The 12,015-nt window shown below is 37.3% G+C and overlaps 1 protein-coding gene across 3 annotated transcripts in view; it reads left to right on the plus strand.

Annotated features, from left to right (window-relative positions):
• Positions 1–473: 473 nt before the first annotated feature.
• Positions 474–12,015, plus strand: part of LOC131157714 (dolichyl-diphosphooligosaccharide--protein glycosyltransferase subunit STT3A) — a 37,309-nt gene continuing 25,767 nt past the window's right edge. For 2 of the 3 annotated variants that reach the window (XM_058112053.1, XM_058112052.1), the window contains exons 1-9: positions 492–774; positions 967–1,029; positions 3,404–3,459; positions 3,572–3,643; positions 3,835–3,940; positions 4,090–4,140; positions 11,263–11,358; positions 11,537–11,596; positions 11,711–11,824. In XM_058112053.1, coding sequence (XP_057968036.1) covers positions 658–774; positions 967–1,029; positions 3,404–3,459; positions 3,572–3,643; positions 3,835–3,940; positions 4,090–4,140; positions 11,263–11,358; positions 11,537–11,596; positions 11,711–11,824 — 735 coding nt within the window. In that variant the 5' untranslated portion in view covers positions 492–657. Of the gene's footprint in view, positions 775–966; positions 1,030–3,403; positions 3,460–3,571; positions 3,644–3,834; positions 3,941–4,089; positions 4,141–11,262; positions 11,359–11,536; positions 11,597–11,710; positions 11,825–12,015 lie in introns of all 3 variants that reach the window. The other variant, XM_058112054.1, reaches the window with a different exon arrangement.

Below are 12,015 nucleotides of genomic sequence, written 5' to 3' on the forward strand. Positions count from 1 at the left end.
GTTTAAAGTTATAATTTCTTTGTTCATGATGTAGGCTTGAATCTTTGGAAAGAACAAGAAAAATACTTTTATTGAATAAAAAAAGAAAAAAAGAAAGAAAAAAAGGGATAAGAAAAATAATTTTATGTTTTAACTTTCAAATTATAAAAATTACCTTAATTTTCAAATTTCTATATTTGTACGTGAGAATAGAAACACAACTTTTTATTATTTTCTATCTAAATTTTAAAATTTTAAAATAAGATGATATTTTATAATTATTTAAAAATATAAAAATAAAAAATAAAAAATATATTCCACAATTAAATAGATGTTCGGAATAAAGTAACACGTGTGCCTGTCTTCAAAAAAAGCAGCGCCATGTAAGCTTGTGGGGACCACGCTGCTTATATGGCACCATTTTATTGGACATGACACCAAGTCCATATATGCTCATGGCTCATACAAAAATGTATATGACCTTGTGGTATGCCACGTCGTACAGCCGCTTCTTGAGAATTCGGCCTTGGGCCTTGGCATGGCACAAGGGCATTTCCGAAGTTTCATAAGTAAGCGAGTCCGCCACAAAGTCTTCCCGTCCTTCAGGCACTGCCAGCTAGCCAGTCCCTTCTCTGCACAGCAGTCCCTCTCTTTGTTTCTGTGGTCGATTTGGCCGCAATGGAGGTGTCGGAGACTGCCCAAGGAGCGACCCTGCGTCACGCCTTCGGAAATGTTTTATCTTTCTTCATCCTTCTTCTGATCGGCGTTCTCGCTTTCTCGATCCGCATCTTCTCCGTACGTTTTTTTTTTTTTTTTTTCTTTTCCGATCTTCGAATTTTCTTCAATTCCATAGATCTGATTTTTGTAATTTTACTCGAGTGCAACATTTCGAGTTCACTTGCGTTCGTTTCTATAATTGGAGTTGATCATTTGTGTGTTCATATTGACGGTACTGGTAACTCCATTAGCTCATGGATTGGTTTTCAGGTTATTAAGTACGAGAGCGTCATTCACGAATTTGATCCTTATTTCAATTACAGAGTCACTCAGGTTTGACTTTTACTTTTGACGCTAGATTTTTTATTTTTATTTTTTTAAATGTCATATCTTTGCTACCGGTTCGTGTTAGGTTATTGCTAGCTGCGCCATGAAGTGCTCATTTCAGTGTAAATTATAATATTTCAAACTACTAAAGAGAGGCCTATATGTGTTTGTTTTATGTGTACATGTGTATACCCGTTGCAGATTCATGAGTTCATTTTTTTCTTTCACTCAAATTTCAGAAATATATACTCTTTTTGTCTATGGATATTAAAAGGAAGAAATATGGTGACAAAATTGATGATAACAATCAATTAGTGGACTCACGCTTTTTAGTTAATTAAATAATCTGACTAAATAAAACAGCCTCCCTTGTTAGCAACTTCATGTGTTGTTGGACAAGTTAAAATCTCACAGTTTGGTTACACACCCTGCTGAGCATACACTTTTAAAATTCAAAGCAACAAAGAAGAAAAAGGTTTGTGTCCTAGGATAACTAGGTACTTGCTATTGCCTGTCATGTGTCTTCATTTTTATATATATATATATAGGTAATTTATAATTATAATTTTATCTTTTTTTTTTAAATTTAATCACAGCCCTTTTGTATGTCTACACCATCCATTCGCTACACCCCACTATGACTTATTGTATGTTGTTGGGGAAAATATGATCAATAGTAAGTTTTTTGATCGAAATTTAAAATTTGTTAGGATTTAAAAGTTAGAAAACAAAAAAATAGTTGTAGTTATTGGTTAGTTATGAGGTAGTTAATTATGAAATTATGTGTTATTTATTTATAAGTAATTTTAGTTTCCTAAGAGACATTCCGGTGGTTAAAGGACCTCCATGGCTTCCATGTTAAAGGTTTTACGCTCAAATGTTGGGAGGTAGGGTGTGAAGTGGTATGGGATGGGAGGTGTGCTACTTCTCATTGTGTAGCCCAAGCCGGGCCTCCTATTGACTAAAATTTTTTTAGTTTTGCTATTCAACTAATATTTAGACAAGGGCATTTGAGGAAATTTAAAAATGGACAAAAAAGTGGGAGAATCTCCTTCTTACATGTCCTAGCTATCTCACAAATGCAATGTGTGTGTAATATGTCTTCATTTATTTTTATATAATTAGCTACTTCTTTACATTTTATTTTTCTATTTTTATAGTTTAATTATATTCTCTTTCCACATCAATAGCATTTTCTCTATCTCACTATCAATTATTCTAAGTTGCATAAAATTTGGTCAAGCAATAGTAATTTTTTATTGAAACTTGTATTAGTTTACGTTATTTATGGGATGCTAGATATATTTTTATAATGCTTTAGTTTATCTAGTCAACTATTATTTATGTAGGGATATTTTAGGAAACAAAAAATGGACCCCAAAATTGGGGGAATACCCTTCTTATGTGTATAAGGAGACCCCTTTGTATGTGTTTAGAGAGATAATTATGTGAGTGTGTCCAAGTTAACATCACGAAGTGTATACCATTTCATAAGCTTTTTCCAATCAGTTATGATATTCGATACCATTATGCAAATGGGAAATGTGGCTGGAAACACAAAAAAGCTTCAAATTAATGGATGAATATGGAATGATGTTCTCAAAACTTGATGTAGAATGTGTGGTGAAGTGTATGTAACATGGTCTGATAACCATATTCATAGCATTATGTGTGGACATTTAATTATTTTTTTCATGACCTTTTTTTGCTGAATATTTGTTTTTAAGTTGAAAATAGACCAAGACTTTCATAAACATCCTAACACCCAGAAATTAATATTACATGATGACTCAGATGTTATTTATTTATTAATATTTTATGAATTACTGAATGGATTGAACTGAAACTAGTATCCTTTTTTGCATTATTTCGATTTTGTCAGCTTATTATTAAGAGGCACATTATTGTAACATAGGAATAAAAGAGGTCTGAAGAAATAAGACTAAATGGATGTTAGTATGATTTGGGTGCTCTCACTGAATGCATAATCCACTCTCCACATTGAGGATTCAGACTCAGACCCTGCAACTTCCTCAGTTGTCATTTGCATTTTAATGTAACTTTTAGTTTCTGATTTTTGATATTATTTCTGTCGACTGTTGAGTCAAGATCCAAGAGTTGTGCATTTTGAAATTAGCATCTTTTGTTTGCTTGTCGTTATGAATGGAGGACTAATCATATTTTAGAGCACTGATGAACTAACTATTGATGTGCTTATATATCTACTAATCTATTTCAAATTGGGATATACTTGTGCAGTTTAATTAATCAAGGATTGTGTTGAACTCTTGTTATTAAAATTGAGTTTCTGTTTCTATTCATATGAATGTATTGCCCAATGTAAGAACTATATGTATAATCAAATGTGTATTGATTTCAGTATCTCACAAAGAACGGAATATATGACTTCTGGAATTGGTTTGATGATCGGACCTGGTAATTGTCATACCACTGATGGATTCCTTCCTGAGAAGTTCTTATTTGCACGTTCTCTTAGCTAGCTGTAATTTAGAAAGCCTTTAATAGTGTTTGTTTTACTTGTCTTAAGGTACCCTCTTGGTCGTGTGATTGGTGGAACTGTTTACCCTGGGTTGACATTGACAGCAGGTTCCTTATGGTGGTGGGTATCTGAGATTGATGTTGCCAATTGAAATAAGTTATTAGTGCCACCAATATGCTACTGGTCTTTGTTGCCCAATTCAGTGTGGATTCTCTTAATTTGTTACCCCTGGAATGAAGTAGTAACAGTTTATGACAGTTTAGGACTCCTGCAGCATCATGCATATTTGAGCTATTGCTTTCTGTTGGCAGGGTACTCAATTCTTTGAATATTCCTCTGTCTGTGGAAACAGTTTGCGTATTTACTGCCCCTATATTCTCAGCTAATGCCTCTTGGGCAACCTACCTGCTGACAAAGGTTTGTGTGTTTTTCCCCTGGCTACTGTTATCTGTGTCCTATGCTCTAGCTACTCATCTTAAACCTGCTGATCTTTTATTTATTTTGGTTTTTTTCAAATAGATTTGGAGTATCATGTGTCAATTCTGTATGTTTGCATGCTCTTGCAGGAAGTTAAGGGTACTGGTGCTGGACTAACAGCTGCTGTTCTTTTGGCCATGGTAAATTATGTAGTGGGCATTTGTTCATGAAAGTTTGAGACATTTTTATGGAACTAATGCTGTATCTGTTGACTTGCATTTGCTGCTTTGAAACTTGACGTATTGAACTAGTACACTGTTTCTAGCTGGGAGTAGCATGGCTATGGCTTGTGAAATTCTGCACTGCCCTATTGGGAATTGTCATTGGGAGGGGTGTTGACATCAAAGGAATATGCAATATTTAATTGAGGGTGGGAATTTGCTCGTGCTGGTGAATTGATTAGCATACTTTCTGTAGATATATGTGTTACTGCTGAACAGGGTTGACTTAATTCAAAGGTCACACCCATGTTAGGTGGAGAAATGACGATGTTTGTGGTTGCCTTAAGATTCAAATATGGATGGGAAGGCAAATAAAACTGAACTTTTTCTAGAAGGAAAAACTTGTCACACTTTAAATCTTCAAATCTTGCCAAAATTGAATAGTGACCATAGTTATCAAATCGAGATTTGAATCGCAAATCGAAATTCCCGTTTTGGGAATCAAGAATCAAATCAAATTGAATTGAGTACTAAGGTTCGGTACAAATTTCCAAAATCATTTCTAACTGACATGCATATAGTGATACAATGACCAGCAGCAAAATAGTAAAACACATTTAAAATTTGACAATTAAAAAAATAATATTTCATATGTATGCTTTCCCCAAACAAATGAAAATTAAGGGAATGAGTCGAGAAATATTAATTAAAAAATGAACTTTACACTGTTTAAGGGAAGGAATCAAGAAAAAAAAAAATAAAAAATTGAAATTTTGGTGTTTATCAACAATTAAAAAATTTTCATGCAGACTTTTCTCAAATTAAAATGAAAAATAATCAACCTAAGAAATGATAATAACTAAACAAACTACTAAACAAACGAATTTTTGAATCTTCAAAACACAACAAAACATGAGTGCCACCTTAGCCGATGAGTGTTCTGCCTCTTCTTCTCAATGGCAGAACCCTGTACTCATCTAAGAGTGAAGAGTGGTTTTACGAAGGCAACATAAGACCTAAAGTTCTATTTTATCCTTTTTATTTTTTGCACAAAATTGATGTAGACATGGAATGGAAGGTAATTATGTGAAAAGAAAAGGCTGTCCCCGGGCCACAAGGCTTCTCGCTTTGTGAGGGTTGGGGGAGGCTTGTCATAGTGTATGCAGGAGCTTTTAGGCAGAGAGACTGTTTCCTTGGACTAAGAAAACCAATACAAAAATTGCTGTTTTTGGGGGTTCTAAACTAGGTGGTTCTGTCAGGATATGATAGGTCTAGAATTGTGTTGATCAATAAATTCAGATTTGTTAGATTCACAAGGTGAATCTATTGATTCGGTAATGATTCAGTTGTTTTTAGATTTGCGAGTAAGATTCGAATTGATTTAGTGTGGAAGTGATACCAATTGTATGAATCGAATCGTGAACTGTAAGATTCTAACTATGGTGGTGACAATGTTAGAATCGTGTTACAAATGCAAGTGTAAAAATTCTGTGGAGCCGAGACAAGATTGTAGAATAACAACACCAAGATCTGTTTTGAAGAAACGATTGAAGAGATAACACAAAGTTTTATTACAACAATCGGATTACAACAATCTGTCCAACCATGCACTCACTAGATGAGCTTCAATGGCGAAAGGACAACAAATAGAAAAACAGAAGAAGACACAATCTTGCAGTCGAGATGTGTGTAGTGCTCTAGTGGGGGGGGTCTTATTTATAACGTTTGGTCTGTGGAAGAAGCACATGGGTGGCTCACCTACCATGGTAGGTGGTGGTAGCTCACCTACCATGGCTGACTTTGACATTAGTGGCGGACTTTGACATTAGTGGCCGTCTTTGACATACCGTCCCCACCGTTCACACTGGATAGGCCACACTGTCTCGGGAGGCTCGAGGGCATTGCCCCCGGACCTCCGTGTCTGCGAAGGAAATGTCTTTTGTCTTCGTAGTACCATTGCAGTCTACTGCTTCGACCTCATCTAATCCATACGTTAGGTAAGTGTGCCAATTAACTTGTGGGAGGTGGGCATTGCACGCATATACACCAACACCCCCCTCAAATGTCCACCTACGCTCTTGGACCAATACCAAGAGCATCCCAATGCTTCTGCATGATTATCTTCTGTTGGGCAATACTCCATCTCAACAACCTCATCCTCACTGAGTTCTCGTATGTAGTGATACTGAATCTCAATGTGTTTGATTCTTGCGTGGAATATCGGGTTCTTACTAATAGCTATGCAACTTTGATAGTCACAGTGAATCAGAGTTGCGACATTTATTGTTATCCCAATATCAGTAAGAAGTCTTCTTATCCAGACAGCTTCACATGAGGGGTGACAAGCTGACTTGTACTCGGCTTCTGTTGATGATAACGACATTGTTGGCTGCTTCTTGCTTGTCCACGAGATAATTCAATTCTCAAAGAGAAAACAATATCCAGAAATTGATTTTCTGGAATCAATATCTCCTGCCCAATCGAAGTCACAATATCCAATTAGGGAGTTCCCTGATGTATAAGAGATGCCAAAATGAGGAGTCCCTTTTATATACTTGAGGACCCTCATTCCAGCCTTCCAGTAAATTTCTCGTGGCTTATTTGCAAATTTACTCAAAATACCAACTGCAAAACTGATATCGGGCCTTGTGTTGCACAGGTACACCAAACTCCCAATTAGGCTTCTATACCTTTTAGTATCAACAAGTGGAGAGGGATCTTCAATGGAGAGCTTAATGTTTACTTCTATTGGAGTAATCACTGGAGTGCATTCTGCCATCCCAAATGCCTTCAATAACTCTTGAGCATACCGTTGTTGAGAAATAAAGATTTCTCCTGGATGCTGCCACACTTCAATGCCTAAGAAGAAGTGGAGTAGCCCCAAGTCTGTCATCTCAAATTCTGAGCATAGGCCTTCACGGATGTTGTTGATCTTCTCCTCGTGGTCACCTGTAAGCACAAGATCATCTACATATAGTACAATTATTACATACATCTCATTCTCCTTCAGTACATATAAATTTGCGTAAGAGGTACTTCTACAAAATCCATAATTGGTGAAGAAATAATCAATCCTCTGGTACCAAGCTCTGGGGGCTTGTTTCAGCCCATACAAGACTTTCTTCAACCTGCACACTTTGTTGTCTAAATTTGACAATTCAAGTCCAGGTGGTTGTATCACATAAACCTCCTCTTTAAGATGACCATTGAGGAATGCAAACTTCACGCCCATTTGAAATAACACCTAGCTTCTGTGTGCAGTAGTAGCCAAAACTTGACGGATTGTTTCCATGTGAGCTGTTGGTGCAAAGGTTTTAGTAACATCAAAACCTTCCATCTGAGAAAATCCTTGTGCAACAAGGTATGCTTTGTACTTCTCTAAAGTACCATCAGCTTTATATTTTACCTTCCATATCCATTTCGTGCCGATTACCTTCCTATGAGGGGGACGATCCACAATCTCCCAATTATAATTTTTCATGATACTTTCATATTCAGCTTCCATAGCCGTTCTTCACTTCGGATAAGCCAGTGCTTCATCTAGGCTACTTGGTTCCTTAACTGTACTGATTATATAAGCCATTAAAGCCATATTTACCAATTGTTCTGCTGATCGTTGTTGTTCCTCTATTCTCTTCGACCTTTGAGGTCCATCAGGTTGTGAACTTTAATTCACAGGTTCTGGATTGCCTTTGTCAAACAACTGTTATACCCACCTGAGGTGTGGCTTCTGAACAGGTGCTACTGGTACAAGAGGGTGGTTTTGAATTTTTTCATCATTCACCTTAATCTGTTGCTCTGAGTGAGGCACATGGTGGGTTACTTTATCGGTTGATGATAAAGTGGGCCGATCTCTATCTCCCACTGAGTGTGGTCCTTCATCAAATACCACATCTCGGTTTGTGACGATCTTCTTTGCCTCTACATCATACAAACGATATGCCTTCGATTCTGTACTGTATCCCAAGAAAATGCACTTGTGACTCTTGTCATCTAACTTCCTTCGACTGTCATTTGGAACATGCACAAAACATCTGCAACCAAATGTTCTAAGATGAGAAACGGAGGGTTTCTTACCAGAGTAAGCCTCGTGAGGTGTTTTGTTCCCCAAAGCTTTAGTGAAGCTTCAGTTGAGGATATACACAACTGTATTAACAGCTTTTGCCCAAAACGATTTTGGAAGGTCTTGTGCCTTCATCATTGCTTTGACCATCTCCATCATAGTGCGGTTTCGCCGTTCCACAACACCATTCTGTTGTGGGGTTTTTGGTGCCGACAGTTGGCACTTGATGCCAAATGCACTGCAATAATTGTTGAACACCCCTAATGTGAACTCGCCTTCTCAATCTGTTCGAAGTTTCTTTAACTACAAACCTATCTCATTTTCAACAAGTTTATGCCACACTTTAAATTTTATAAAAGCCTCAGCCTTATCACGAAGAAAGTACACCCATATCTTTCTACTATAATCGTTGACTAATAGCATAAAATAGAAAGATCCTCCTAGTGCAGGAGTAGTCATTTTACCACAGAGATCTGCATGTACTAGTTCTAGAGGAAGCTTTGATTTGTTGTTGCTCTCTTGTGGAAATGACATACGATGTTGCTTGCCCAGCATGCAAGCTTCACAAGGCTCTGCAGTATCAACTACTACAGGCAGATCAACCACCATTTCCTTTCTCTGCATCTCCTTCAAAACTGCATAGGAGATGTGTCCAAACCTTTCATGCTAAAGTTTGCTTGTTATATCTCTAGTTGTTGCGGCAAGTGCCACAAACTCACACAGGTTATTCTTTCGAATACCTTCGCCCACAATGCTGCCATTGCTATTAATGATCTCAACTTTTGTTTTCATAAATCGTACTTCATAGTCACGGTCAGTGATAGCAGCTACAGATAAAAGATTCCTCTTAATTTGAGGAACATAAAGGACATCTGAAAGAGTTTTACCTTGGCCATTCGTGGTTTTTAAGGAAATGAATTCAATGCCCTCTACTGGACACCTTGCATTATTTCCGACAATCACATTCATAGGTTCATGTAGAGGCTTAAGGGAACCATACCAGTCCTTTTTGCTGGTCATGTGTCGGGAAGCTCCAATGTCAAGTACCCATGAGCAATCTCCTAGTACTTTTTGAATAGTTGAGCACATTTCTTCTGTAACCTTGAAAAGATCTAATTCTAGTTCAACACAATTTGCTACCTATCTGACATTCCACATAGGCTTCAACATGCTGTTCTTTTCATCATGGATACGTTTTCTGCAATCCTTGGCTGCATGCTCCTTTTTGTTGTATTAGTAGCACGTACCGTAAAATCTCTTCTTGTTCTTTTCAACATTATTGTCCTTGCCTTTGATCTGCACGGTGAAAGCACTACTGCTTTCATTTTCTTTGGTTCTCAGCCTCATCTCCTCCTCTAGCAATAAAGCACAGAATTCCTCTAAGGTTAGTGCAGGAGTTCTAATCTACATGTTAAGAGCAGTTACCTGACTGTCATATTTTGATGGCAGCACTCATATACATCTTCGAGCTAACTCCTCATTGGTCTTTGTTATGCCTACTGCCGCCATCTGATCACACAAATTTTTGATTCTGGTGATGAATACTTCTGCCAATTCTCCGTCATGTAGCTTTTTTGCAACAAGTTGATTCTCCAAGTTCTGAATGCGTGTCTGGTTCCATGTTTCATATTGATTCTTTAGACCATTCCAAGCATCTGCAGCCTTGGATGTATGCTGGATCAACGCAAGTACAGAATCGGATTCACTTGTGACAATAGCACAAAGTGCATCTGCATTTCGCCTTTTCCATGCTTTGACGAGGGTAGCATCTGGAGGGATGATTAACTTAGGATTGGTTGGATCAGGCGTGTCAATTGGTTCTGGATCCATACTTTGAGCTATATCAAGTAGTTCATATGAATCCAGAATAGCACTCATCTTGAACTTACACAAAGTGTAGTTCGTGCCGTCTAGCTTTCCTTCTGTGAATGCTGGTGGACGTATCCGAAGTGCTAGTGGAGATGCAGTAGCGGAAGATGAAGTTCCTGCCATTGCAACGTTTCAACAATTATAGTTGTTTCTTCTTAGTAGCCTTTAGCTCTGATATCATATAGAATAACAACACCAAGATCTGTTTTGAAGAAACGATTGAAGAGATAACACAAAGTTTTATTACAACAATCGGATTACAGCAATCTGTCCAACCATGCACTCACTAAATGAGCTTCAATGGCGAAAGGACAACAAATAGAAAAACAGAAGAGGACACAATCTTGCAGTCAAGATGTGTGTATTGCTTCGGTGGGGGGGTCTTATTTATAGTCTCTGGTCCATGGAAGAAGCACATGGGTGGCTCACCTACCATGGTAAGTGGTGGTAGCTCACCTATCATGGCCGACTTTGACATTAGTGGCTGTCTTTGACATACCGTACCCACCGTTCACACTGGATAGGCCATACTGTCTCGGGGGGCGCTGCCCCCGGACCCCCATGTCTTGGAGGGGAACATCTTCTGTCTTTGTAGTACATTGCGGTCTACTTCTTTGACCTCATCTAATCCATACGTCAGATAAGTGTGTCAATTGACTCATGGGGAGTGGGCATTGCACTCATATACACCAAGAAGGATGTATTATGAAAAGTTCACATTTTTGGATGCTCATAGCCATATATGGCACCACTGGTTTTGAAGCTCATTTGTGATACTAAAGAAGATCCAATGACAATAATCAAAACAGCAGATGTTGGATCATGTGTGAAGTTTTAACAATATTGCAACATAATTTGATATGTTCTTGTTAGTAGGCTTTGACATGGATGTATGGTTTCAGAATTTCAGATTAATGTTGCCCGCTTGACTACAAAGTAAAACTAAGAATTTGTAAGGTTTGCTTTAATTGAAATACGTATCGTGAACACGTGCTTGTTTTATAATTTTCAGCTTTTTTTTGTTTTGAAGAGAAATTTTTATACATTTTGCAAGTTTTATACATTATGCTGCCATACTTGTATGGATATGAATGGATGTAATCCATCACCTATATTTAAAACATCTGTGCTTCTAGAGCATAATATAAGATTTATGCTTTCATTTGTAGGTTCCATCCTACATATCCCGGTCTGTGGCTGGCAGCTATGACAATGAAGCTGTTGCCATTTTTGCTTTGATCTTCACTTTCTATCTTTATATAAAGGTTAGATTTTAACCAAAATCAGTTCATTCTATCCCTCTTCGTTCTCGCCAATGAAAGGAAATTTTTGGAGGATTAATGGTTCGATCATTTTTATTTGTTTATTTATTTATTTTAAAGTAAAACAGGCTCATAGGAATATCATAAATTTAGCTCAATTCTAACATGTTTATTTATGCAGACGCTGAATACAGGATCCCTTTTTTATGCCACTTTAAATGCCATAGCATACTTTTACATGGTAGGTTTTTGTGCGCTAAACTGCTTATGTTGTTGTTTGTTTGCTCTACTTTCGTGTTTGTTTGCCTTACTATATGCCCATTCTAATGTTTGTTATTACTCTTTCCTATTTCAGGTTTGCTCGTGGGGAGGGTACACATTTATTATTAACCTGATTCCCATGCATGTGCTTCTGTGCATTGTAACTGGTCGCTATTCTTCTCGGCTGTATATTGCATACGCTCCACTTGTAAGTATCGGGGATATCTTTTTATGCACATCATCAGAAAATAAATTGAACATGGATGTAGAATGAAATACTGAACAATGTTTATTATGTTGTTAAGACTTTGGAATAGCAAAAAGCAAGAATAAGAAGATTAACAAATAGGCCTATCCTGTGGGCTAAAAAAATTGTGGGAAAAGTTGATAGAGTTTTGA

This window comes from Malania oleifera, chromosome 6 (genome assembly GCF_029873635.1).
Source record: "Malania oleifera isolate guangnan ecotype guangnan chromosome 6, ASM2987363v1, whole genome shotgun sequence".
In the NCBI taxonomy this organism is placed as follows: domain Eukaryota; kingdom Viridiplantae; phylum Streptophyta; class Magnoliopsida; order Santalales; family Ximeniaceae; genus Malania; species Malania oleifera.